The sequence below is a fragment of the Halichoeres trimaculatus genome, unplaced genomic scaffold (genome assembly GCF_033239565.1).
Source record: "Halichoeres trimaculatus isolate MK-OKI-2021-1 unplaced genomic scaffold, fHalTri1.1 fHalTri1_scaffold_10, whole genome shotgun sequence".
Classification (NCBI taxonomy): domain Eukaryota; kingdom Metazoa; phylum Chordata; class Actinopteri; order Labriformes; family Labridae; genus Halichoeres; species Halichoeres trimaculatus.
This window is the reverse complement of record NW_027437187.1, coordinates 25,022,575-25,048,767: the sequence shown is the minus strand read 5'-3', so window position 1 is coordinate 25,048,767 and position 26,193 is coordinate 25,022,575. Positions and strand designations below refer to the sequence as shown.

Genomic DNA, 26,193 nt, shown 5'->3' with positions numbered 1-26,193 from the left:
CCCCATGTATGCAGTTCCAGCTCTCACCTGAAGATGGCTCTGTTGAGGTAGTCTGCATGTGTGCGGTGGATGGCATCCAGGTCACTGGCGGTGGCCAGCTTAGCTGTGAATTCGCTCCAGGACACTTGCAGGATCTGGTTTGCGATGTAGCCCTGGATCACCTTCACAAAGTGCTGCATCTCATGTCTGTACAGCTGCAGCTGACGGAACTGCACCGAGTGGCCGGCACCTTTCACAAGCGCTGAGGGGAAACACACAAGGTGGGAACAGGTTAGGGATGACACATGCAGGCTGCAGGCTTACTTTGTAAAGATCTGCTGCTAAACTGACATTGAATTCATGCTTCAAATAGACCCCAGCTAACTGCACATCCATTTTTTTATATCAATAGCTGTCAAATAAGTCTGGTTCATTGATTAAAAAAACATTCTGAGCCATGAATTTAGATATCATCCATATCAACTTTTTAATGGATCAAGTTTCATCACTTTAATATCTTAATACTCTGTTTACACCTCAGGATAATCACCCATGCACTCAGGCTTATGTGATCAATACTATCTCACCGCCAAAGAACACTGATTCACATAATCCCACCTGTATGAGATCTACTTAATATAAATAATTCATAAGAGCTCAAAGAATTTCCCTTTATCAATATTTTATTAACGGTTGAGGCGAGGTAGGAGAAATCTTAACTCTTTTTTCACAGAGGAAAGGTGGAGGCTGAGCTGGGCTGGCATCAAAAGCTCTCACCTGTTCTCTTGAGGTGGAACCAGACCTCACGCAAGCTCCACACCATGTGTTTGAGCTGCAGCAAGAACGAGAACAGACGGTTGTACTTGTTCATGCAGCTGTCCGTGATGATGATGTTCAACGGCCAGTCCACCTGTGAGATCACACAGAGGAGAAGAAACGGACACGCCGAGGCAAGGGAAATAAATAAATAGCGAGGAAGGTGTGAGAAGGAGTGTGAAAGAAAGTTGGGAAAACAGGTAAAAGGAGAGTGACAGATGAGGTGGAGTGAAGGGAAGGGGAAGAGGGAGGTGTGAGCGTGGAGACGTTGATAAAGGAGGTGAGAGGGATGTGAAGGGAAGATGGAGTGGTGAAAGATGGGGGGTAGGAGAGGAATCAGGAAGAGACATATGGGAAGAAAACAGGGGAAAAAAACACGAGGCAGGAGATAAAACAGGAAAGTTTCAGGAAAGGTTGAACAGGAGAAGGAACAGTTGTATAAGAGATAGAAGGGTGAAGAATAAGAACAAAGGACAATAACTGCAGGATTAGTCACTGTGTGTGCATGTCAGCCAAAAGTCCCAACTCCAATCAATCTGTGAGGTTCAACAAATTTTAAGTGCACGATAAGCTAATTTTCCACGCCCAGAGCAGTTTGTCAAAACATGACAAGCTGTCATATTCAAGCTGCCACTCCTGCTGAGCGTACACAGTGTTACTCACTCTGAATAAGACACTCCCTCACCTTGTAGCGCAGCTCCAGACAGTTGAGGGAGTCAGGGGCGTGCGGGTGGAAGGTCTCAGGGAGGAAGCGCAGGGCGAAGGTGAAGTTGCTGGCTAAAGGGGTGTCTCCATGTAAGCTGTACTGTAGGGCTTTACTGAGGATCGAGTTCAGGACCAGGGGGGTCAGCAGCTCACCTGGGGTCTGTCCACTGCCCAGCTATGACGAGGAGACAACAGTGTCAGAAATACATTAAAGACAAAAAAGGCTAACAGCCATATCTGTGGCACCTGTTGTTTCAAATTTGCTATCAATGTTTTCATTGCAAACACACGCCACGGGATGCTGATTACAATGATTAGCTTGCTTTCCGGTTGGAGGTGTGCTAATCAGCAGAATCAGCTGGTGGAGTGTTTGACTGGAACAAAAACCGGTCTGTCTCATGGGCCTCGGGAAACAGATGTACATGTGAGTGTTTCTGCACAACAGCACTAAGGTGTTAGCAGAGGCTGTGCTTGTTATTTCACACCAGGAAGCTCAGCTTTGACGGGAGTGGAGGAATCTGAAAGTGAGGCTTTATGTGCTAAAAAATCAGGCACAGAGACACATAAAAAACACTCCAAAGTTTAAGCACTAGTAGTGGGTATCTTCGAGGTATGTAAAAACTTTAAAAAAAGCAACAGAGAAAATCTGTTGTTTATTATTTTTATTTATTCATTGCTAGAAGCTATAATAGTGTCATGTTGAGGTGAGGCAGGCTGCTGTAAACACACTGTATACCCCTTGCTGATGCTTCCTGACAAAGTTAGCTGCAATGGAGAATTCAGCAGCTCTATAACAAGGAGTGGTAGAGACCAAAATCAGAGCAAAAAGAAAAATGATTGGACTGACATTCCTTAAAGTCTCACATTGTTAATTAAATCAACTGCAGTGTTTTCAAATCCCTTTCATGTAAAAAGGTGAACATTTCCTTTTAGGTTAATGGTATCTATATTAAATATACAGCTTGTTTTGAGCTGCCACAAAGGGGAAAAAAACATTGATGCACTTTTTAAACCAAGACACTGTCAGTTTGATTCCAGCCTCTCTGCTTAACATCATCCCCTCCCACTGTCCGCCTTCCCTGTCAATCGCCAGCTGTTACAAATAAAAGCATGAGCACTCAAAAAGAGAAAAGAAATAAAAAGCAGCAGCTCTCTGCTCCCTAAAATAGAGTGGCGAGAGCTGAGTGAGTGAAGAAAACAGTTAAACTGCAGGCAGTAAACCAAATGAATTGGTTTTAAGGTGATGAAAAGCTTCATTAGTTTGAATGGGACAGCAGGCGCTGTGGGTAAGACACTACTTCTACATTTAACCCATCATCTGTAAAAAGCACTAATTCATGCTGCTTTTAAGATGCGCTGGTTTGATTGTATGTATCATAGCAGTAATACTTGACTTTCTCTGAGCTCATAGGTGTGTTTCATTAGCTCCAAGCAGAGCTCAGAGTGTCAGAAAAAAATGTTCAAAATTATGCGCCGCACTCAAAAACACAGCAGTCGATTTGATCCTTCATGACCTTGTGTACAAGATATTGCACTAAAGAAAATCAGCGCAACACCGACTTGAGTAGGCAAAGAGATTAAAGCAGTTCCTTAGTGAGAGCTTTACCTTTTCAAAGAGCAGATCGCTGAGGGACTGAGCGAACTCCCCATCTTCCATGAGCAAGAAGTGGCGCAGCGCCTCAAAGTGTCTTTCCACCCCCAACTCCACAAAGAAGTAGTCCACCACAGCCTTGTTCACTAAAGACACACTGAACATTAAAAGTGGGGGAGAGAATGACCAGGATTAGAGGGGAACAGCCGAGAAACAGAAACCAGGACTGATGTGAATGTGATGCTGTCTGAATTCAATTCACGTCATGAAACAACAGAGACTAGCAACTGAAAAAGCTCAGGGAATTGATCATCACCTCAAACACTCCCTCATCTATTCCATTTCCTTAAACTATTTAAGAGCAGTTTACATTTTTATCACTGTGGGATTTAGGAATGTTTCTCTTTATCTGAAAAGTTAAGAGGAAATAATGAAAAAAGAAAAGTCTGATGGGAAACTCCTTTGTCTGGGCTCAGCACAGTATGCAAAGGTTTTGACAGAAACGTAGAGCTCTGGATTCTGAAGCTAAATATACGATATATCCCATCTTTGTGCAGAATGGGATTAGAAAGCCATTTCTTTACGCAGGTTAAACTGCACGGTGTGCAGAAACATTGTAGGCAGAGACTGACAGGCTTGTCTGAAGTTCTGATGGAATTTCAAACAGACAAAGGATCAAACCAAAATGGAAGGTAATAAGAGTTTAAATTATTCCTCCTGTGAAGAATGTGCACTCCAGTACAGTTTAAGTTGCCTGGTGTAGCATAAAAATGAGAGAGATTAGTAAAAGTCTCTAACCTGCAATTTTCTTATATTTTTGTATTTGGTTTTGAGGTTCTGCACCAATCTCTCTCAGAGCTCTCTGTTAAAATACCTTGTGATATGTGCAAATGTGTTATTTTCACACAACACCCAAAACAACTCTTTCCTCCAGCAGCTGTCGGTGGGAAACTCACTGTGTGATGAGCGGGGCTGTGACAGAGTGTTTGATCAGAACTGGCAAGGAGACCATCTCGCTGAGTTGGACGGCAGTGGTGTCTGTGGCTCTGCGGAGTGTGGGGTCCATTGGGAGGCCCCAGGGGCCCCGAGTTACCTGCTTCAGCAGCTGACACTCGGGGGATGAAGCTGTGTGAAAGGGAGATGATGGGCATGTTGCTGAATAAATATCGCTCTCACAGCTGCAGTTAACTGTGATGTATTTAATGGTGTGGAAAAACCGAGGTAAAGTCACATGAAAAAAAAGGGTCAATCAAAAAACATCTCTCGGGACAGAGACAACAGCTGTCACAGTTGGTGCATCAACATAAAATGATACAACAACATGAATGATTTCAACGCTACATTAAAAAGAAAAATGTGTTACTTTTACTCCACTACTTTTTCATTGTCACTGTCGTTACTTGCAACAAAATAAAATGTTGATATAATTATCTCATCATGTATCCATTATTCATCATATGTTATGAATCATATGTTCCTGAGCGAATGATTGGCGCTCTTTTATCAAGCTGAGACTCATCTCAACGAGACCACACCACCACACAGCCTAGGAATATTTCTCAGTGTCTACAGCATGACGGAAGCAACCTCGTTGGGCGATGGCAGAGATACCACCATTAGTACAAATGGTCAGCTAACGGCTTGTAATGCATACAGGTCCTGGTATTAGTAGACCTTAGTTTAGTTTGTGATAGGTTCTGTCTAGGACCAGGTGATACAATCCCTTGGTTCGTTTGTATACCTTAAATTTAAGTGGAGGGAATCGGCTGTGGTGCTATGTGTGGGGCGGGACAGTGGGCTTGTTGTAGTAGTGTATTTGTAATTGTACAAATACAATTTTTAATAGCTTCTTAGAGTCATATCTCTAGTGACTGAATCCGCATTCAAATTAAAATTAGGTGCACCTCAAGGTTTTATTTTGGGTCCATTGTTGTTTTATACTTCAAGTGCCTTCTGAAAATCTTTTTTTCACATTAAAAACTTCCCACCAACACCTGCTAGTTTTGCTTCAGAGGAAGACGAACATCCGTCACCATTTCTTAGAAAAACATTTTCACTTATTTCGGGATTAAAAGTTCATCCTACAGAATGACGTGCCTTCTGTGTTTGCCAAAAAACAACTAAACATTGGTGTTGAAAAACTCAGCATAAAACCTAAAACATAGGGGCAAGAGGAAAAGGAGGGATAGAGAGAGGAAGCAGGAGGTGAAGGGAGGGGTGGGGGTTTATTCTAATAATGCTTGAGAGACAAACAACTATTTCTAGCCGTTTTGTTTTGTTGAACTTTAACTTTTGACACTTAAGTACATTTAACTTAACCTACCAAAGAACTTTTACTTAAGTGATATTTTTAAAAGGTGACTTTTACAGGAGTAGATTTCAAGTGAGATATTGTTACTTTTGCTCAAGTATAGCTTTAAGTACTTTATACACCACTGCTTTTAACCAACTTGAGACTTCATGTCTTCTCAATTAATGAGTCTTTTATGAAGTTACAGGTTATCTGAACAAAAACAAATAAATGATAAGGAGTAAGGAATGGAGTGCTTGTTGCAGACATCATACTGACTCCTTACACAAAAACACAGAAATGATCAAAAACATTACAACAATCAAAACAAGAACGACACATAAAAGCTTCCAAAACCAGCAGTATGTACTGCAGATTGATTTTATAACATAACACAATTTATTAAGTTGTTTAATTATTTTTTTTCCACCCCTCCGTGTATATTGTTCCCCTTCGTAAATAATTAGAGCTCCTGACTTTGATCAGCAGTGTGGAAGATGTATTTTGGATGACTAGACTCTGATTGATTTCATGAAGACCCTGGAAGTTGGCATGAATAACAACATGACTGAACTCCACACGCAGAGGGGAAAAAGACAAGATATTACTTCAGCATGCCATGATGCATCCTACACACAAATAAAAAAAACATCACCAGGCTTAATACCCTTGTGAAATATCACTGCTTTTCATGCAGCCCCTGCGCCTGCTGAGAGAGTAAATATTTAACAGCCTCAGGAAATGCATCACTTCTGAACATGTTTTAATTTACATGAAATAAGCTCTGCCAAGCTGAAAGGTGTATCATTTTCATTCAGGCGTTCTGACATGATGTTTTGCTGTGTTTCAAAAGGTGTTTCATTTCTCATTAGGTTGGTTGGGGGAGATCAGGGAGTAAACAGGATGCACACACTGAACAACTCATCTTTCCTGGGAAGACATGCTCACATTCCCAAAATGAAAAACTTAGGACAACCTCTTAAATTTAAAAACATCAGACTCTAAATCCAGTAGGTAAGGGGAGTCTATTTCTGTTAGAGTGGCACTGGGGGCAATAAATCTTGTTTGTCGATACAATAATTGATTAGGGCTTGTTTTGGGTGCCTCGGATGCTGAGGCTCATCTAATTCCTGTTCACATTTTTTTTTTTCATTTTTAATACAGTGATTAACACACAGAGGAAATAATATTAACTTAATGAGTGAAAACATTTCCTTTTGTTACATTTGTGGTTAAATTATGGCTAATTAATCACCACAATGCTGTTTCCTGTAAGTAGGGTGTGAAATAAGTCCATGCTAATTGTTGAATAAATCTTTAAATCAAGTAGCTACAACTACTGGAACAATCTTGCTGAGAACATGACCTGGTATTAGCAGACCTTAGTTTAGTTTGTGATAGGTTCTGTTTAGGACTAGATGAAACAGTCCCTTGGTTATAGTTCATATACCTGAATTTCAGGGGGAGGGAATCAGCAGTGGTGCCATGTGTGTGTGTGTGTGTGTGTGTGTGTGTGTGTGTGTGTGTGTGTGTGTGTGTGGGGGGGGGGGGGGGGGGGGGGGGGGGCAGTGAGCTTGTTGTAGTAGTGTATTTGCAATAGTACAAATACAATTTGTAATAGCTTCTTAGAGTCACTATTCTTTAGTAACTGAAACTGCATTCAGATTAAAATTAGGTGCACCTCAAGGTTTTGGTTTGGGCCCATTGTTGTTTTATAATTGTAATGCCTTTTGTAAATCCTTTTTCACAGTAAGTGAAGCCTCTTCTTGCACAGCAGCACTTTCAAACGATAATCCATGCTTTTATTACATCTCGGCTGGATAACTGTGACGCACTTTACCTGGGATTCAGTCAGGGCTCCCTTGCACGTCTCCAGTTGGTGCAAAATGCAGCCACTCGGCTTCTAACTGGAGCATGTAAGAGGGAGGACATTACTCCCATCCTGGCCCCCCTTCACTGGCTGCCTGTGCATTTTAGAGTCCATTTTAAGATTTTTTTATTTGTTTTTAAATCTTTAAATGGTCTGGCCCCCGTGTACCTCTCTGAGCTCCTCCATCCCCACGCTCCTTCTTAGTGCCTCAGGTCAGCTGATCTGCTGCTCCTTGAGGTACTGAGGTCAAAGCATAAGCTCAGAGGGAACAGGGCTTTCTCAGTCACCCAAATTGTGAAACAAGCTCCCCCTCCACATAAGGCAAGCCCCCTCACTGTCCGCTTTTAGAAAAGTCTTAAAACCCATTTTTATTCTTTGGCTTTTAACACAGCTTGAGACTCTGCTCATGTTTTAGTGTTTTATGGTTTGTTTTAGTTTTTATTAATTGTTTCATTGTTTTAAATTATTTTTAGAACAATTTCACAATTTATTTTACTATGTGCACCTTTGTTTTAATGATTTATTTTTTTTATTTACTTATTTATTCCTGCACTACTTTTATGTACAGCACTCAGTTTAAAGTGGTTTTTAAATAAAGTTGAGTTGAGTTGAGAATTAAGAACTCTCCTTTCATAAATGTGAATTTTGTAACAAAAGTTAAAAGAACTGCATTTGCAAGTAGTCCAGTAGTCTTCCTAAAACAATTATAACAAAAACCAAACTATGTCAAATGGTCTTTCAGCCCAACAATCTCTTAGCATGCCAAATTTGCCTTTGTGCACATTAACAATCAGTAGAAAGATGTATTTCAATAACTCACCCATTAGGTTGTAGCAGTCTTCGTAGTGTTCCACCTGGTATTGTGCAGACAAAGCCTGGAGGTACTCCTGCTCCGACCTCTCTCCAGGTGACAAACCAAAGCCAGCTGCCCAAGACTGCATGCTCTCAGCCAGCTGCTCCGTGGGGCTGTGTGAATCAGGACCTGAAGTGTGCAACATTGAGAGACGAAGCAAAATTTGACTGTTTTAAACTCTTAACGTCCAAAATGTATGATTAACCTTTCTAACATTAGGGGACTTGGTTTAATAACTGTGGACTGTGATTGTACAAATTAACTGTCTGTATGGTGCCTGGAAATATACTAGACTGTCTCAATCAACTGGTCAGGTTGATAGCAGAGCAGACAGAAATAACTAATTTAGAGCAAAGCCATCATTTCTAGTGTTTTTTCAAAGAATTATAAATATGCTCTGAGTTTAATCCATTATGTTATTTTAATGCTGATATAGGTGTACATGTCTGTAACAAAGAAATAAAAAAATGTTAACACCGTGCATAAATAAGCGTCTTTTTTTCAAAATATTTTAAATTCTGTGTATTTCTCAATAATTTGGTAAAATTAGGGTTATAGTAAATCAATGATTTTAACACCTTGTCATACCATAAGCCTTAGAACATTTAAACCTGCAGAATGTGAATCACCAAATATTTACTGTACCTTTACCATCTTCTTTTTCTTCTTTCTTCTGCTGAATTTCACTGCTTTTGCTTTTCACCACACACCCAACGCCAAGAGAAGAATCTGATGAGTGGCCATAAGCACTTCCTGGAAGTGTAGAGGCTTGTGGTTCCATCCCCAAAACCACACAACCCATCCCCAACGTGGAATCTGAGGAGTGGCCATAAGCACTTCCTGGAAGCGGTGATGGAAGGGGTTCAGCTTTGGACACAAGACATCCAATGCCTAAAGTTGAGTCTGATGAGTGGCCATAAGCACTGCCTGGAAGAGGCGAAGGAAGAGGTTCTGCTTTGGACACAAGACACCCAATGCCTAAAGTTGAGTCTGATGAGTGACCATGAGCGCTGCCAGGTAGAGGAGAGCGTTTGGGCTCTTCTCCTGAAACTACACATCCAGTACCAAGAGCTGAGTCTGAGGAGTGACCATAAGAGCTGCCTGGTAGAGTGAGTAAAGAGGGTTTATTTTCAGTCAGCACACAGCCTGGTTGAAGGATGCAGTCTGAGGCATGCCCGTGTTTACTCCACCGAGATCTTTCTTCAGGTATATTAGACACAAACTCACCTATTTTTATATTAGCATCAGAGGAGTGACCATGGATGCTAGCAATAGGGAGTGATGCGACAACATCTGAGACATTTTCTCCGACTTTAATGTGAGCATCTGAGCTGTGACCATGAACGCTAGGAGAAGGGAGGGGGGCAGTCACGTCTGAAACATGCTCGCCAACTTTGATGTGGGAATCTGAGGCGTGACCGTGGATGTTTGGGGTGGGAAGAGGAGAGGCAAAGTCTGAAATGTTTTCCCCAACTTTAATGTGAGCATCAGAAGAGTGACCGTGAAGACTGGGGGAAGGAAGAGGGGGAGTTACCTCTGACACAAACTGTCCGACCTTTATGTGAGAATTAGAGGAATGCCCATGGATGTTTGAAGGCCTTGTGGCAACAGAGTTTGAAGCAAGCTCTGGATTCATCTCCTGAATGCTCCCATGAGGAGCTCCAGTATCAACCACATCCTCCTGTGTACTTTCTCCTTCATTTGCTTCATTTTTACGCTCTGAGTTCCCTGTTTCAGTCTCCTGTTCTGATGGAACTTCCACTTGCTTGTTCTCCATCTCTGAGGCACTGCTGTCTACTTGTTGCACTGAGGCTTGAGTGTGGTGTCCACAAATGCTTGCTTTACTCGCATCTTGAGGCTCCTTCGAGCTGTACTGGCCAAGAGGAAAGCTGGCTTCAGGGGCACTCTCCTGAACTTGAGACATATTCTCTCCAAGGGGGATGTGAGAAAAAGAGGGGTGGTCAGGCTGAGCTGCAGGCCCCCAACGAGGCCGGGGCTGAACAGAAGCTTGGCTGGTGATACCCTCAAGTGGACTAAAGGGGGCACTGAAGTCATAGTCTACCTGCTGTGATGTGGGACACACTTCTGGTAAGTCAGATCCAATCTCCTGTAACGCCACATCCACCTGCTGGCTGTCAGGGTTTGGTGGCTTCGGGAGGAAATCAGTGATGTCAATATTCTCAGAGATGAGGTTGGGGTCTGCTGTAAGGAGGGGTGAGAGTGGAGATGGGTGAGGTTGTGGTGACACAGTGGGGGGTTCTTTGTTCTCTGTTGGCTGCTGTTGAGATGCATCCAAAGAGGGAGATTCCTGTAGAGAGTGAGATGAAAATAAAAAGATTTTATGGTGCACACTTCTGAAGGACATGATAAAATGGGTGCTGAATGAGGCTAAGTGTTCAAAACCAGGGTGTGCTCATACCAGTGCTGGTTCTGGTGCAGTCTGTTGTGTTGAAAGAACAGATGGTGGCACTTCCATGGGCGGTCTCTCCTGGCCTAAAGGATATTTCTCCAGCCTTGCCTGGAAAGAGAACACAAGAGCTTTTACAGTATTGCTTCTAATTACAATCTCTTTTATCATCTTTTCTTTATCCTCTTTGTGTGCTTGTGTTTTGGATGCTCATTTATAATTTATGAAAAACCTGAGTCTGCTGCCTGTCGTGCACAAAGAACTGAGCTCGTGCATCTTCAAGTCTCATTCGCTGCACCCGCCACATGGCTCTTCTCTCTCTGCGAGCTGCTTCCTCCGACAGACGGCTGTACTGAGCAATCAGTTCCTTCCTACAATGGGAGTAGAGTGTCACACAAGTTCTCTGTTAATTATTTATCCAGAGGTTTTCTCACCAGTATCCTGCTGTCAACGCTTGTCTAAAAATGGTTAGTGTTAAGCAAAGCTGCAAGAAACAATTACCTTCATTTTTTGTTCACAATGGAAACGAGGTGAAAGAGATGAATAGGGAAATGAGTTTTTTGCAGTGAGTCAGATTAATTCAGATAATTTGTTCTGCTCAGCTAATAATCACAATTCTATGACAATCCTAAAATTATGAATTATCAATTAATTCAAAAAATCTCACCAATTTTATGTTTATTAGTCTTTTGCCTTTTTATTGCAGCTGCAGCAGCACAACATACAGCAATGTTAAGAATCAAATATGCAACCTTTAATCTATAAGAATGTCATTTTACTGCCAAGTCTTAAGTCAGAATTAGCTCAAGTTCACTTTATATCTTTCCTGCACTTTGATACGAAAAGCACAATTCATTTCTTAGTCAAACAGATTGGCAGAGTTTGTAGATATACCAAAGCACACTTTGATTAATATTTCTGGTGCAAATACTCAAAGACTGAATAATTTATGTTCAAAATTGAGTTTGAAACATTTTATTATTGATGTTTTTTCCCCTCTGATGACAAGTCAAATTTAGAGAACGGTGAGTCTGACCCGGATTACAAAAAATGAGGCGCAGTGCAAATTGTAAAACAGACTGATTATTGAAAATAATTCAATCATCATCTACAGTAGATAATATTTCTATAAGAGTTTAATAAGTAGGAGGAATATCTGTGCAAATTTCTGAAAAGGTTAAAAAAAATCATCCTGCAAAATTGTGATCTTTTGGCCTTAAGAGGGCACCGCATTACAGACTTGACACTGCAGTGGAAGTCACTGCATAGGCTCAAAATCATATCTATTTGACATCGTGTGTGGACAGGTAGTTAATACCTAAAACTGCATCATGCAAAGAGGAAACTATTTGTAAACATGAAACAGAAACTCTGGCAACTTCTTTGACCCTGAGTTCAACTCAAAGTTTGATATAAGAGACCCCGAACTCTAGTTAAGCAGCTAAAATCCTTTTTCAGGTAACAATGAGACATTTCACTGTCAAAACTGCTAAGACTGATCTCCTTGGTTCTCAACTTTCAAAGAGTTGTGGACATAACAGGTGATGCAACATCATGGGTAAACATGTCTCTGGATATGGATTTTCACCTTTCACATTGGGGAGGTTAGGGACAAAACTTCAGGGGTTGGAAGTCACTTCAGAGAAAACTTTGTTAAACAAACTCAAAACTTAAAGTCATTCCACAGAAACCCACTCGCGCTGTGCTCACATCTCAGGCTCTGATTACTTTAGAGCAAGCTGTGTGGCATCACATGGCTCTACCAATTGCCTGAAATTTGGCTCAAATCACAACGTCGAAATTGCACAGATGGAAGTGACATCCAATCATGCTTGTAAATTCTTAATCAAATAAAATCTAAACAGGGATAAATCAGTCATCAATAAAACATTTACATCTGTAGTAACGGCTGCGGAATCAGTCAGACCTGGCTCTCTGCTCCAGTTGCTCCTCCAGGGCTTGCAGTCTTTTCTCTCTGTCCCTAACCTCTCTGGCAAAGCTGAAGTCATCCTCCTCCTGCTTCTTCTTGGCAACACTTCGCCACTGTTGCCAAAAACACACACATACACATACGCACACGCACACGCACACACATGTACATCAATGCCTCCAGTTTCTAAATTGGGCATCAAAGCCTTGTGTGATGTGTCTGAATCAAAATTGCTGTATACATAACAGAAAGGGGCAATAATTTATATTTTTAGATTAAACATTTATGCTTATTAATAATAAGCTCACCTTGGCTTATAGAAGCTTACAGCCAGTTAAAGCTTTGTATTTCTGCCTAAAAAATGCTTTAAATCCTACTGTAAAGCACCTGCTCAGCATCAAACTGCAAAGTGAGACCGTGCAGCTCGCTGGTGAACATAGTGGAGTGTTCAGCACCCAAAGAGCTGAAAGTTTCCCTTAGTAACTGTTAAAAAACACCATGCCATCATTCTTGTCTCAAGTACCACCTTGTTTGGCCTCTGCCCACTTAAATCATCATTTCTCACACTGATAGACACATGTTCATCACTGGCTTTCACACACTTTTTCTTGTTAACACATACATGCAGAGACACACTTTGACACTTGTTACGCTTAATCACACTCAACACATTCAGTTCTATCTCCTGCTCTCTTCTCACACATTACTACCTCTTGCTCCTGCTCCAGGTGCTGTTTCAGCTCCTCGAATCGCTCCCTTTTCTTGGCCTCTTCAGCCAGACGCTGCGACACTTGCCGTCCTGAAAAAGTGGAGAGAAATAAAAGAGAGCTGCCCGACTCCTTGGACACAGAGAGGTATGTGACACTCCTGTCTTTCTCTGATGCACACACATAGTAGTAACAACAAAAATAAATTCAGTTTGTATTAGGGATGGGTACCAACCAAATTCTGTCTGTAGATCCATGTAAAATCAAACGGTACCATGTTTCGATACCTAAACACATCCTTGTGACTGTGAGGGAGTGGAAGAGTAGCCAATTTTCCATTTGTTTCAAATGTGAAAGGTACCCATCCCTAGTTTATCTAGTGCCTTACAAAAGACCCAGGTTGCACCATAAAATGTGGAGTGACAAAATAAAAATACAGAACTAAAAAAAAACATTTAAAAACTTCTGCCACACACAAACACAAAATTATGTCATGTCAAGATATGTATCGAGCAAACTATCTGCACCTCTTACAAACTTTGGCACTCATCTTTTGAAGTAGTAATCTCAGCTATACTGTGCAAGCAATGATTGGATTTTATAGCTTATAATACTGGATGATGCACAAAGTATTCCTCTCTGTGATTGCCCCCTGTGCATCTCTGCTGCTCTTCTCTGAAGAATAAATAGAGCTAGAGGAAACTCTTGCAGTCAAGAGTCAACAACTGAGTGCAGAGTGGAGTCATTTGTTAAAAGCATACTCAGTGAGACGGGGGTGTGCATATACATCAAGCACTATATCAAATTATGCTCATAGAGGGAGAGTGTGTGTTTGTGTGTGTGTGTGGGGATATAAGTTTAACACTCACCGCGGATGCTCTCCAGGGTTTTGGCTGCTGACTCTCTGACCTGATTGATCAGCTCCTGGCGGGCCTGCTCTGCTCTCTGAGCCTAACAACAGACAGACAAGAAATTGTGATTAACAAGATCAAAAGATCTCTCCACATGCCCTAAACCTCACCTCACCCCCCTCCTGCGCTTCTGCCAGTCATCAGCACCCACAAGACATAAGCAATACAAATCAGGTTGTTACATGAAATCAAGCTGCCTGCGTGCTTCTGGATTCAGCAGCAACATTTTAATGAGTCACCACTGAAACACTCAGTATGTAGGAAACTCAGTTAAGTGTTGGGTCTAAAATGGGATCACTTCAGAGAACAGCTATTTGTTATACTTTATTTACCGTTTAAACCATCAGAAGTCAATGCTACTTTATTTCCTGTTTTGAAACAAAAAACATGTTTGAAAAGGACACCAAAAAAAGACTTGACCAACTACTGATTGTAAAAGCAACATCTCAGGGAGCTAAAAATGTTCAAAATGAACAGTGGAGAAGTTAAATGTTAATGTCATTGCATACAGTTAGTTTAAACAGAGACATTTTGGATTAAATTTAATTGAAATTGTTTTTTTCTTTTTCTAAGACACTATTAATTTCATTTTTTTATGTTTCTTATCACTCTACCTAAGAGATGTCTGTGTGTCTTGTACTGCATTTGTGCACATGGATGTTTTGTAATGTGTACAAATATGTTTGTTTCAGGTAGTTAAAATTAATAATAAAACAATGTTTGAAAAAAATGCTGTTTGAAATTACATGATTGTCAAAATAAAAAACTGAAGTTCAATTTATTGGTTCCATGATTTAAAAGAAAATCTAACTATCATCAGTTTCAAGGCACTGAGGAAGAGCCATTTCCATGGTTCCTAAACTTGAGATGAAAAAAATGTTAAAAACAACAATCAGCTCTCAGTACCTGCTCCTCTCTGCTCATGGCACTGTGCTTAGCAATCCTCTCCAGGCGTCCACGGTACACAGCACAGTCCCTCTCAATCTCTTCCACCTCCTGGAGTGAAAAGGTGACGGAAATGCGAGGCACAGGCAGCTCTGACCAGCATATGTAGTGCTGCAGACACACACACACCAGAAAATGAATGCTACAAAAGAGGGTGGACATTCATCATGATCATAAAATATCACAGACCCGAAAGGTTTCACATAATTTGGTGTTCATTTAGAAAATTAGCCACAGTGTTTGTTTCTGTAATGAAAAGCACTTCACCCCCTGCCATATCAAACTGTAACACGCTGGTAAGTACGCACATTAGCAATAATTAGTTCACTCCTTAATTTTTTACTCTATTATCTCACATGTTTATAGCTGTCCTGCAATTTGTCTAAGTAAATATCAGATCCAAACACCAGGAGCAATTAGCATCCAGAGAAACACAGAAGTAACAGAATACCAATTAATCTGGAGCACAGGACCTGCTGATTGGGTCAGGCAGGTCAAGTCACAACACAGACTGTTTGCTGCTGAATCAGCAGGAGAGCCAGGGAGGAGAAAGGGAGGACAGTAAATACTGCAGCTTCATAAAAACTACATTATGACTCTTACATTAAGTTGAGTCAGAGCTCCGGTCATACACAAAGACAACTCTTGAGCTGGATGACCATGAGTGTGGGTAAACACATGGGGACTCTTAATACACTGACAGTACTTAGTGTATGATACTATAAAATAAAAATAAACTGCTCTTAAATGTTTATAGCGCTCCTTTTGCTCAATGTACAAAGCATTTTATGAGCTGCTCTACCTTAATATACATCTGCTCACATGTCTGACAGCAATGTACCGATCTGCCCATCAGTGCTACTTACCAAGCAGTAGCCACCACTTCTATAATAATCTCACAGTCAGTCAATAGAAAATATATTAGCAACCAGATTGCACATTTCTAATCATCAGAAAGTACACTGATTTAAAGGTAAAAGCCTGTCACTGGATTTGTATTTCTACTCACATATGTACTAACCATCACCAAGGAGGTTATGTTTTTTGGAGAGTTTGTCTGTTTGTTTGTGAACAACATAACTCAAAAAGTTACCAACAGATCTTCTTAAAATTTTTAGGAAATGTTCAAAATGGGATAAGGAAGAAGTGATTAAATTTTGGAGCTGATCCAAATCACCGTCTGGATCCAGGACTTTTTTAAGTGATTCTTTATCATTGTGAGATAGGGCCGTTTTCACCATATGTGTATATAACTCCACGATAAATGGTTGGATTGCTTTGCAAAACAATACAAGACAAGGTCACCATAATTTCTGACAAATGTTAAAGTACGAACCAGATCCTGGCAATATTCTGGATACTAAGATCCGAATATGAGATATGCACTGGGTCATCATAATTTTCAACACTGTCAGGTAACAAATTATCGTACAAACCTCCAACTAAAGCCAAATTGTAACAAACAGTCAGCTGAAAGGGAGTATAACATTAATGTAAGACCTAAGTGTTGTGTGACAGTCACAATATGCTATTTTGATCACAGGCTGGTTAAAAAATTGACAAATTCTCATGCGTCACCTTTTGGATTCTGAAAAGGCTTTGAAGCTCAACGATGCCAGTCACCATAATGGAAAGGCTAATGTAGCCTAACCTTTGGTTTAAGCTTCCAGACAAAAGCTACATCATTAGCTTGCAGAAGAATCAGCCATGTCCTTAGCCATTCAAACTATGTGCAACTCAGAGTCATAATAGACAGACCCCAAACAGCGTGCACAAAGTGTGAATCAGAGCAAAAACATTTTTGGTACCAGTCTGTATGTAGGGCTCGGTGATTAATTGTAAGATAATCCAAACTGACAATTAGAGTTTCTAACCAACTTAAAACTGCTGTGTCGATTATTTGGACTACTCCCCCCTTGTTATTCTCTCCCTAGCTTTGATTTTCTTTTTCTACAAACATTTCCATTTTAGCTGATATGACTTTTCAATTCTATTGCTTCAATAAATAACCCTTAATTGTTCATCTGTGCATGTTTGGTACCTCATCTGTACTTGTTTCAAAACTAAAGAATAAACTGAGTTGAGAGTAGGATAATCATGAAATAACTGAAATCAAAATAGAAGGTTCTAATGATTGTGATTTTCGTTTCTACTTTAATTGCCCAGCCCTAGCTGTGTGCATGTTCAATTTTGATATTATAACAGACAACTTGTTTTTTGTCTCTTAAATCTTTGAGACCAATCACGTCACTAAGATTAACTGATACATAAGAGATCAAGCGGTCATAATTTAACTGTATTTTACTAATCAAACATAAATTCTTGTAAATCAACTGCAACAGTTAAAATAGACAAATGCTCATAATAACCTCTCAAAGTCCAAAATTTCACCTTGGCTTGCCTTAATTTTGCCAACATTCAGAACAACCTTCAAAAATACTCCACATAAAATGACCAAAGTGTGTAAAAGAAGTAAATCCACCATTACCAAATCAGAACAAGGCATGATTTGGCATCTTTTACCTGATACATCACTTCTTAAAACAGGAAAAAGAAGCTTTTCTGTACATAGCCAACTGATTCATTGACCAAGCATTCCACCCCTACAGACTTCATGGCAGTGCTGTCAATTACAAGTTGGGAAAAGCGTATTAACAAGCTATGTTTGCTATTCATACTTTGTCAGTGAAAGTCCTCAGAGAACAATAAAGTACATAGTTCAGATTTGTAAATAAACACTAAAAAATCTCTGCTTCTGAAGAACTGGAAAATGTATCACAATGCCGGTGCAAGTGTATTGATGACATTTTGCAGGAGCCTGGAACCTCATATGTCACTGTATTGATTATTTGTCCAATTCCCTTTGGGCAGTATGGATTCCTAAATGGGGAGAATGATTGTTGTGGCAGGTAGAAAATTGTGGAGTGCATGCACAATCTGTGGGTGTCAGTGCCAAATTGTGCATCTCTAAGCCAATACAGCACACTGAACGGCTGCAAAGAGCAAAAGTAAAACCAAACACAGCACATACTGCAGCATCACCTCAGAGTCAAGGTTTCATGGGTCTAATTTATTCAGTGCAAAAACAGTCAATGAATGTGATAAAAATAGAGTATAATTAAGATAAGGTTATTATTATCATCATCATCTTTGTCTTCACACAGGATTCATTAGCATAAAACCTCTCATCTTCATTGAATATGTTAAAAGAGTGACACAAACCTGTGGGCAGCAGATCTTGAGTAGGTTGATTGTCTTTCCACAGATGTACACTTCATTGGCAATGTGTCTCAGGAAGAGGGGCACACAATCCTCCACATCTTTGGAGATCAGGGTATAGCCTTGGACCCAGAAATGTTTGTCTGCAGAAATTCAAATCTGCCTGTTAGACACTGATTTACATTCAGATCAAGTCGTTTTCCCTCTGTTGACAGTTTTATCACTCACAACAGCAGCACAAAACCTAAACGTGATGGAGTAATATTTAGCCGCCACTTGGCCTAAAACTTTTCCTTATTAGTATGACTTACGGGGCATGGCAAAACTCTGGCCGCTTGAATTAACACTTGGAAATTGTTAGCGCTTAGCTCAGTGATCCTAAGCAAAAAGCATAAGAGAACATGAATGCACTGAGCTTCCAGAGCTCTTCACAAAAAGCCTGCGGCTTGCCAAGAAAGCTTAGCTGCTGATTGCTTCCCCGGCCGACGGACTTCGAGGAGAACAATGACATTTGTGTGTCCTCCAAAAAGCGGGAGCGGGGAGTGCAGAGGTTCACTGCGGGAGTTGATGAGGTGTAGCCGATGAGCAAATGAACCTCTCAGCCAGACAAAGCCGAGGTGATAGTCTGACCTTGAATGGGGTGTTGCATGACATACAATATTTGGATAGACTGAGATGATTGTTGTAAAACCATATTTACGGAAAGCTGTCAGAATGAGGCAGCTGTAGTGTGTGTATATTCAGTGAGAGGGATTTATTCAGGATTATTAATTACTTATTAACATTTCCCCACACAGAGCTGCAACTAATGATTATTTCTATTACCAATTAATCTGCTTATTAGTTTCTCATTTCACTGTCTGGTCGGTGAAACATCTGAAAATAGTAAAACATAAACATTAATTTCAACAGAGCTAATTCAGGGGTTCCCAAACTTCACTATGCCAAGGCCCCCCCAAACAGCATGTGTTTCTGGCTGGGGAGCCCTTTGGAAACCAACAAACTATGCTTCAAAATATATACAAAAATTTCAACATTAAGAATTTAATTTTTAAGTTTTATTCACTTTCCAATAATTATTACATTTGTTAAGAATAACAAATCTTACACTAACGCCACCAGAAGCCAGACTGGCAAAAGGTAAAAGGTATTTCTGTCAGCCAAGGTGGGATACTCCTTTCTTATTAGTCAGTAGTTAGATAGGGGAAGAGCCTCAAAGTTCAGTTCAGTTCAGTTTTTTAGATAGATTATTAACAGGCTGAAGCCACCAGGTCAACATGGATCATGACATTGTCATGTCATTGCAGCTGTTACACGAGTTGTGGTTAGGTACAATCGGAAACTTGAGAACCCAACAATTATGGCAATTAACGTGTTGCATGTTCAGGACCAAATGTTACTAAAAAGTTAAAATCAGTTTCAGTTTTTTCCTCTTTCCTCTAATTTTCTGGGACCCCCCTAGTGCCTCCTGGTGGCTCCCAGGGGGGCCATGGTCCCCATTTTGAAAAAAGGTATCACGTGTGGCAGTTCTATTTGGAAAATTAATTATTGGCTACATTAATAGGGGCCAAAAACAAACTGTTGGCTGTCAGGGAGTGTGCCTATACCTAAAAGACACAGTGTGTAGATACGTGCTGTGTGTAGGAGAAAAAAAAATCACAAGACTGTATAAATTTGGAAACAATCACCTAAATATATTAATTATGATGTTTTTGTTACTTAGAACAAGCTTTTTATGCACACTATACCTTGAACTGTCTCAATCCTAACCCAGTTTTTTAAATATCTTGTTTTCTGTTAAGAAAGACGATCTGAAATACTCAAAAAAACCCATTTCATGAGCTTTCCAAGTAGTGTCTCTTTCTATAAAATTATTCAATTGTTGTGTTGAGAGATGAAACTACTTGAACTGTTCTTGAGTGTGCAAAACCAGAGTATTAAGTGGTTTCTAGTGGGCAGACTCTCGACTGCATGAGTGGTACAATCCTTCAGTTGTCAAATTTTAATGGTCAGATTTTATTAATACAAGTCCTTTGACAGACAACAACCGATCTCTTCTTCAAAATTATCTATTGTAGACTTCCATTAACCAAATACAAAAACAGGCACTGCCAAAGAAACATGGAGATGTGATAGAGCGGCAGCACAGACTTCTACAGATATTGAAGGTCCATTCTAAGTTATTCAAACATGATTATAAATATTTTTCCGACTGAGAACCTACAACTTTTCTTACTCTTTATGAAAATTTGAGAACTGTTTCAATTTTGTGGGTAGAGAAAAAAAAATTGTAAGCTCTTACTTTCGATAATGTGGTAGGTACCACTCTCTTTTTAGACCAAATCACAAATCCAAAAATAGGAAAGATTTTGCAGTGCATATTTTAAATGAATAAAGTTTTGGTTGGAGTCCTAATTGCAACCCTCACATTCCTTGGGAGCTCAGACAAGCTTTTATTTATCAACCCTGCAGAGATCACCTCCTCCTGCCTCAACTCTACTCCCTCTGCTTACCTTTTAGTCATTAACTGGGATGAAACACAGTCAGTGGTCTAGATTTTTCACAAGCAATTAAGAAAAATGAAATAAAAAAACTTCCTGTATAAAATATAAATAAAAATACATGAAGGAGCCTAATGTGCTTGCTGCACAGTGACGCACAGCTATGGCAGCCTATTCTGTTCCCCTCTGATTATCATCCAATAACTCCATGACACCTTTTACAGAAACAAGGACAATTCCAACGAGGCAATAAAGGCTTTAATAAGCGTAGTGTCTTTCTGCTCAACAATCTGTCTGGCAGGCTTCTCATTTCCTAATCCTGCTGACTGAAGCCAAAGTACATGTGATCTTACCTCTGAAGCCCAAGTACTCCTCATTGACCTGGATCATGAATTCTCCATAAACATCTCGAAACACGCCGCTGTACACCCAATCCGAGACAAATCTAAATGAAGCACAGTAAAAACAGCTGTGAAAATCCCTGAAAAACAAACAAAGCAGCCTGAGCATGTCAATGAGGTAAAGTCTTTGGGTCGTGTTGTTCTGTTGTAATGTTAAGAGAAGTGACCGACCGTGTGTAAGGCTCACAGCTGCTCTTCAGCAAGGACAGCAGCACCGGATAGTTCTCGTTGCTGCAGTTATTCAGCGCTTCATTGTACAGGTAGGACAGCAGTTTCACACCCTGAGGAGAGCAACACGACACTGAGCTGACATCCCATCTGATTGGCTAAACACAGCCATGATGGATGACATATTGCAGTTTGCAGATAAAAGAGCGCTCACCACAGGGAAAGTAGCCTGGCCTGCACCCAAAGGCCCATCCACACAGCACAGTTCTGACAGGTACCTTAGATTAAAGAAAGCAGATATTTTGATCTGATAACATCTGCATCAAGGTCTTCTCTGATTGAACATGAATGCATCGTGGAATGGGTGATGCTGTGGTTCAAAAAGGTTACAGATGTGTGGGTTAACATAAAAAAGAGGTTTGGCCTTACCTTAGTTGGCGGCCCACTTTGCGGAAAAGGAAACTGATGGTCAACAAGCTGAGTGTGGGAGGCGTGCTGAGGACGCAGGCCCTGTAATAATGCAGATACTTTCGCAAACCACCTGTAAAAGCCTTGAAGAGCAGGAACAACATATTTGTTTGGATTACATTAACTTTAATTATGTAAGAAAATGTATTTACTGATTGAATGTTGCATACCTATGGCACACCCAGCCTCTTTTGCGTATAATAGTGTATTATGAGTCTGTATTTGTGTTAATTGCTCTCTTAGAAATGGATAAAGTATTTTTAAATTGACTCTTGTGAACACAAAAGAAATGGTAACAATATGCGCTCTCAACAGCATCTACTGCCATTACACATAAAACAATACCTGAAAGACGAGGCCTTTTTTGTCCGCACTCTGCAGAGAGAACTGGCTTAGCCTCAGGTAGTAGGTACCGTACTGCGCCAGCTCCCCTAAGAGACGAGTCACACTCTCTGCTGAGGCTCCAGACACGCACACGCCAGGTCTGACATCAAACTGAACACTCTGGGAAGGAGATTGCGTATTTACAGGTGGTGAAGAAAACACAAAGAACGGTCCAATAACATCCAATAAAGCAGCCTTACAGCAAAGTAAAGCTTACAAGATTAAAGTTTTGTTGAGGCCTTCAGACAGTCACCTCCATGGTGATTTCTAAAGGTGTGTGTTGTTACTATATTAGACTGCAAGTCATAATCAGATGTTTGTTGTATACTGTTCATCCCATGGTTGTTTTATGAGAAATGGACACACAGTTCCTAGACGGGAGCCATTTGGGAGGTCAAAATAACAGACAATAAGCACAAAACTACAGCTAAGCACAGACTGAATGATAACTCAAAGTTTCAAAAAAGGCTCTCTGACAGTCTCATCCAAACTTTGAGGACCATACACTTAGAACTCATCACAGGTTGGTTGTACTGAAAAGCACAGACTGCAGGTAAATAAATAAAAGAGGGGGCATAAAGAGCTGTCTGTGTAAACAAAAGAATAACCGCTCAGTTGATGTTATAAATATCTATAGACTTGCAATAAATTAAAACCAAATGCAAAGTGAAAAAAGATTCTCCTGTGGATTTACTTCAGCAAGGGAGGCATTCGAATTTATCTATTCATCATTTAATGCATCTTAAGCGTCTGTTTGCCATATTATAGGTCAGTGGGGTGTGTGTATATCACGCATGCAAAGACTCAGCATTGATTCTGCCCCTTTCTGTGTTTGGTTTCATAATTGTATATGCCACAAGGTTTTCATCAGCCCACTATTTCATATCTCAGCTCTGCCAGATCCCCTGAAACGACAATTTTTTATGTTTATTGCGCTTAGGAGTCGGATCAATGAAGATAACAAACTCACCTGGTTTAAAGGGAAAGTTATCGATGCCACCCCGATCAAAACGTTGAGGAGGTCAGAAACCAGCTGTGTCTGTGAGTCCAAAGGCATGGGGAGGAGAGGAGAGGGAGTACCAGTGCTTACCACTCTCAGCTCTCCTTCGCACAGACGATAGAGTTGATCGAAGGCCTCCCTGCCTCCCTCTGTTAGATAGAGGGACTCTTTTTTCCCTGGTGGGCTGGTGAAAAAATGAGACATGCATTATGTGTCAGAGGGATCATGGAAATGACAACAAGACTTACAGTAGAGCTCTGTAGTGTGGTTTGGAGTTCAAACGTCTTATTTTCTATAGCATGTCAATGCTAACTGGTGCAAGGCCTGATGATTTCCCACAAGGTAAGGAGAAGGAGGTAAGGGCGACATGCTGGTTCTCAGGTATGAGCTAAAAAGAGACGACGTCAACCTGTCCTTCCATCCATCGTTATTAGGAACATAAGATCTATCTCCAATATGATTGGCAAGCTAGTTGTGCTAACCCAGCAACAGAGGGAATACCAGAAGGCAGAGTAGCATGCTATTCACAGACATGGCTAACTGAGCTAACACTGGACATGAATGTCACAGTGGAAGAACTAATGTGAGCAAACAGGAAAGACTGAACAGACTGCTGAAGAAGCTCAGTCCTGGACCCCGTGGAGGTTGAGACTGACTGACAGGAGAATGATGGCCAAGATGTCATCATCTATATTGTTATGGACCTTTTTGCACTTTTGGTATACTTTCTTACTTTTGTTTTCTTGATTCCTGCTGGGATAAATAAAGTATATTCTATTCTATTCTATTCTATTAACATTGTAAAACGGATCAACAAATCAAAAAAGAGAAATTTCCTCTTGAAAGTGTTGTAGTTAATTACACTTGAGTTTGTTTTTTTGTTTTTTTTTACATCCAAAGACTTACCAGCCAACAGACTCCCAGCAGCGACGTCTCCCAGGCTCAAATGTGCGGAGAGCTTCCCATATATCAAAGTCTGGAACAGGGCTGGGCTCTGACTGGGAGTCTGGGGTCAGGTTTGAAGAAGACTGGAAGCCCTCATCCTCTGACTGATCCAAAGAAGAGGGGACCTGCACAGAAAACAGTTATCCCAGATGAGTTATATTAGACAAGGGTTTATACACAAACTAAAGACTTGTGCAAACATGAACCCTGCTAGATAAACATTAATAATACAAAACTTTGACTCAAGTTGAGGACCTAGTCTCGTACCCTTATAGCCAGCCCTGTCACATCAATGTTACTGGGAACAGGTGGCAGATCCATTCTTATGTCTATGTCTGAGGTTCTTGTGTGCTGCAGTGCTCCAAACAGCGTCATCCTTGTGTCCCTCTCAAACCGTTCTTCTGCATCTCCTTTTGTCCTGAGGGCAAACAGTCCTGAACCTGGAGGGGCATCCATTAATCTCTGAGTCCCACACAGACTGTCCAAAGTTCCCCACTCCTCCTGACACACTAGACCCCATGCCCGGGCCTCCAGCCTCTGCAGCTCCTCACTCTGGTAGCCCCAGGGTTGAGGCCTCCGCTGCACCCTCCTCTCTCGTCTCATGTAATCCCTGCTGAAAGAGGTAGGTGGAGGAGGTGCTGAACCGGCGAGGTGCACCAGAAGCTCCAGGACTGCGTCTACTTCCTTTAGGCCAGAGGATGCTCCCTCTGGCAGCCTCTCCAACTGCTCCTCCAACCTCTCTGCCTCTTCTCTGCACCCTGCCACCCGCAGGTCAAAGCATATCATCAAGACTTTGTTTCTAGGTGGTGTAGAAGCTGTGGCACTCTGTTCTGAGGCAGATCCTTTGATGCCATCCGGAAATAACTTCGACAACAGGGCACCATAAGCACGCTTTTTGAGAGCTCTGCGGAAACTCTCTCTTGAGACTCCTCCCAAGGCTCGGCGTTTCCATGACACTCCAGCCAGGCTGCTGTCACAAAGGGCACCCAGCAGCTCCGTGATGCTACTGTCGTTGCAGCTTGACTTCATTAGTTTGTCAGGGCTCTGGTACATGATAACACTGCTGCCTCAGCCTGTATGAGTGAAAGAAAATGGGTTTAATCTTTGTGGTTATCTGATTCGATGTGACGACCAAGTGACAAATAAACCGTACATGCCAGTATTTCAATGGTTCAAAAGCCTTCCGACACACATTATTTACAATAAAAGATGCAGAAAAACACATATTCCATCTCCTTGCAGTGGCAGGTATTATTTGTCATACCTGGGACAAACTAACTACTGCAAGCTAAGTCAACATCATGCTCTATTGGCGAACACAAATAATGCCAAATTTCAAAGTAATTACTCTCTCCTTTTTACGAGTTAAAAAGCTCATTTTCAGATATTTACCAAAACAGCTGCCAAATCTTCGCTTGATTCAGACAGTTTTGAATCCAGGTGTCTTCTTCCCCTGCATGCTAGCTAACATTTGTTTTTAGCAAGGCTATCCCGATTAGCTGAGGTATTAAACAGGTGAAATCCCGAATACGAGACATCTGCTCACTGATAATGTGCCGAAATTATTCACTGCTTGATTTCTTAATCATATTAGCGCTCATTAATAGGCTGTGGTGGTGTTGTCGCTGGCTAATTGCTAACAAACCGTTTCATTCATCTTCAGTCGTCTGTCGCGGGACAACAAACTAAGAATACGCCCCTACAACTCTGATTGGACAACGTATTGTATTGTCAACGGTGGTTGGCTTAGAAAGCTGGTGGAGTCAACTCTGATTGGCCGAATGTGTTTGTCAATCATTCGATTGCATAGCAGTCATTTGCCACCGCGCTTTGGTGCATTCAAGTGTCATAAGAAAAATTAGAAAGTAAAGGACGTCTCAGGAAAAAAACAGCCCTTTTACAGTTATTTATTTTATTTTGAGATCCCATGCGGTGGACGCTTTTGTAGTTGCCTCAGTTCTACATTTTACAAAATAAGTAAAGGGTTAAATTGTTGCTACTAATTTAAGCTTGCTGTCAGTAGGACAACAGACAAAAAGTACAACGTGGTTTAATGTTTGCAGAGAATGTACATACCTGCTTGAAGAATATGCTCCTCAAATT

At 40.9% G+C, this 26,193-nt stretch overlaps 1 protein-coding gene across 1 annotated transcript in view; it reads right to left on the bottom strand.

Moving 5' to 3' along the window:
• tubgcp6 (tubulin gamma complex component 6) overlaps positions 1-25,940 on the bottom strand; it is a 29,774-nt gene extending 3,834 nt beyond the window's left edge. Inside the window, exons 1-23 of the mRNA XM_074678582.1 lie at positions 25,483-25,940; positions 24,358-25,163; positions 24,052-24,215; positions 23,116-23,329; positions 22,107-22,265; positions 21,723-21,844; positions 21,508-21,571; positions 21,297-21,406; positions 21,078-21,169; positions 18,227-18,366; positions 14,966-15,115; positions 14,018-14,099; positions 13,152-13,240; positions 12,439-12,554; positions 10,744-10,882; positions 10,524-10,622; positions 8,750-10,412; positions 8,072-8,233; positions 4,048-4,216; positions 3,107-3,248; positions 1,481-1,675; positions 757-889; positions 28-241 (exon numbers count right to left, since the gene is read on the bottom strand). Coding sequence (XP_074534683.1) covers positions 28-241; positions 757-889; positions 1,481-1,675; positions 3,107-3,248; positions 4,048-4,216; positions 8,072-8,233; positions 8,750-10,412; positions 10,524-10,622; positions 10,744-10,882; positions 12,439-12,554; positions 13,152-13,240; positions 14,018-14,099; positions 14,966-15,115; positions 18,227-18,366; positions 21,078-21,169; positions 21,297-21,406; positions 21,508-21,571; positions 21,723-21,844; positions 22,107-22,265; positions 23,116-23,329; positions 24,052-24,215; positions 24,358-25,143 — 5,204 coding nt within the window. The 5' untranslated portion in view covers positions 25,144-25,163; positions 25,483-25,940. The remainder of the gene's footprint in view (positions 1-27; positions 242-756; positions 890-1,480; positions 1,676-3,106; positions 3,249-4,047; positions 4,217-8,071; positions 8,234-8,749; positions 10,413-10,523; positions 10,623-10,743; positions 10,883-12,438; positions 12,555-13,151; positions 13,241-14,017; positions 14,100-14,965; positions 15,116-18,226; positions 18,367-21,077; positions 21,170-21,296; positions 21,407-21,507; positions 21,572-21,722; positions 21,845-22,106; positions 22,266-23,115; positions 23,330-24,051; positions 24,216-24,357; positions 25,164-25,482) is intronic.
• Positions 25,941-26,193: the final 253 nt, after the last annotated feature.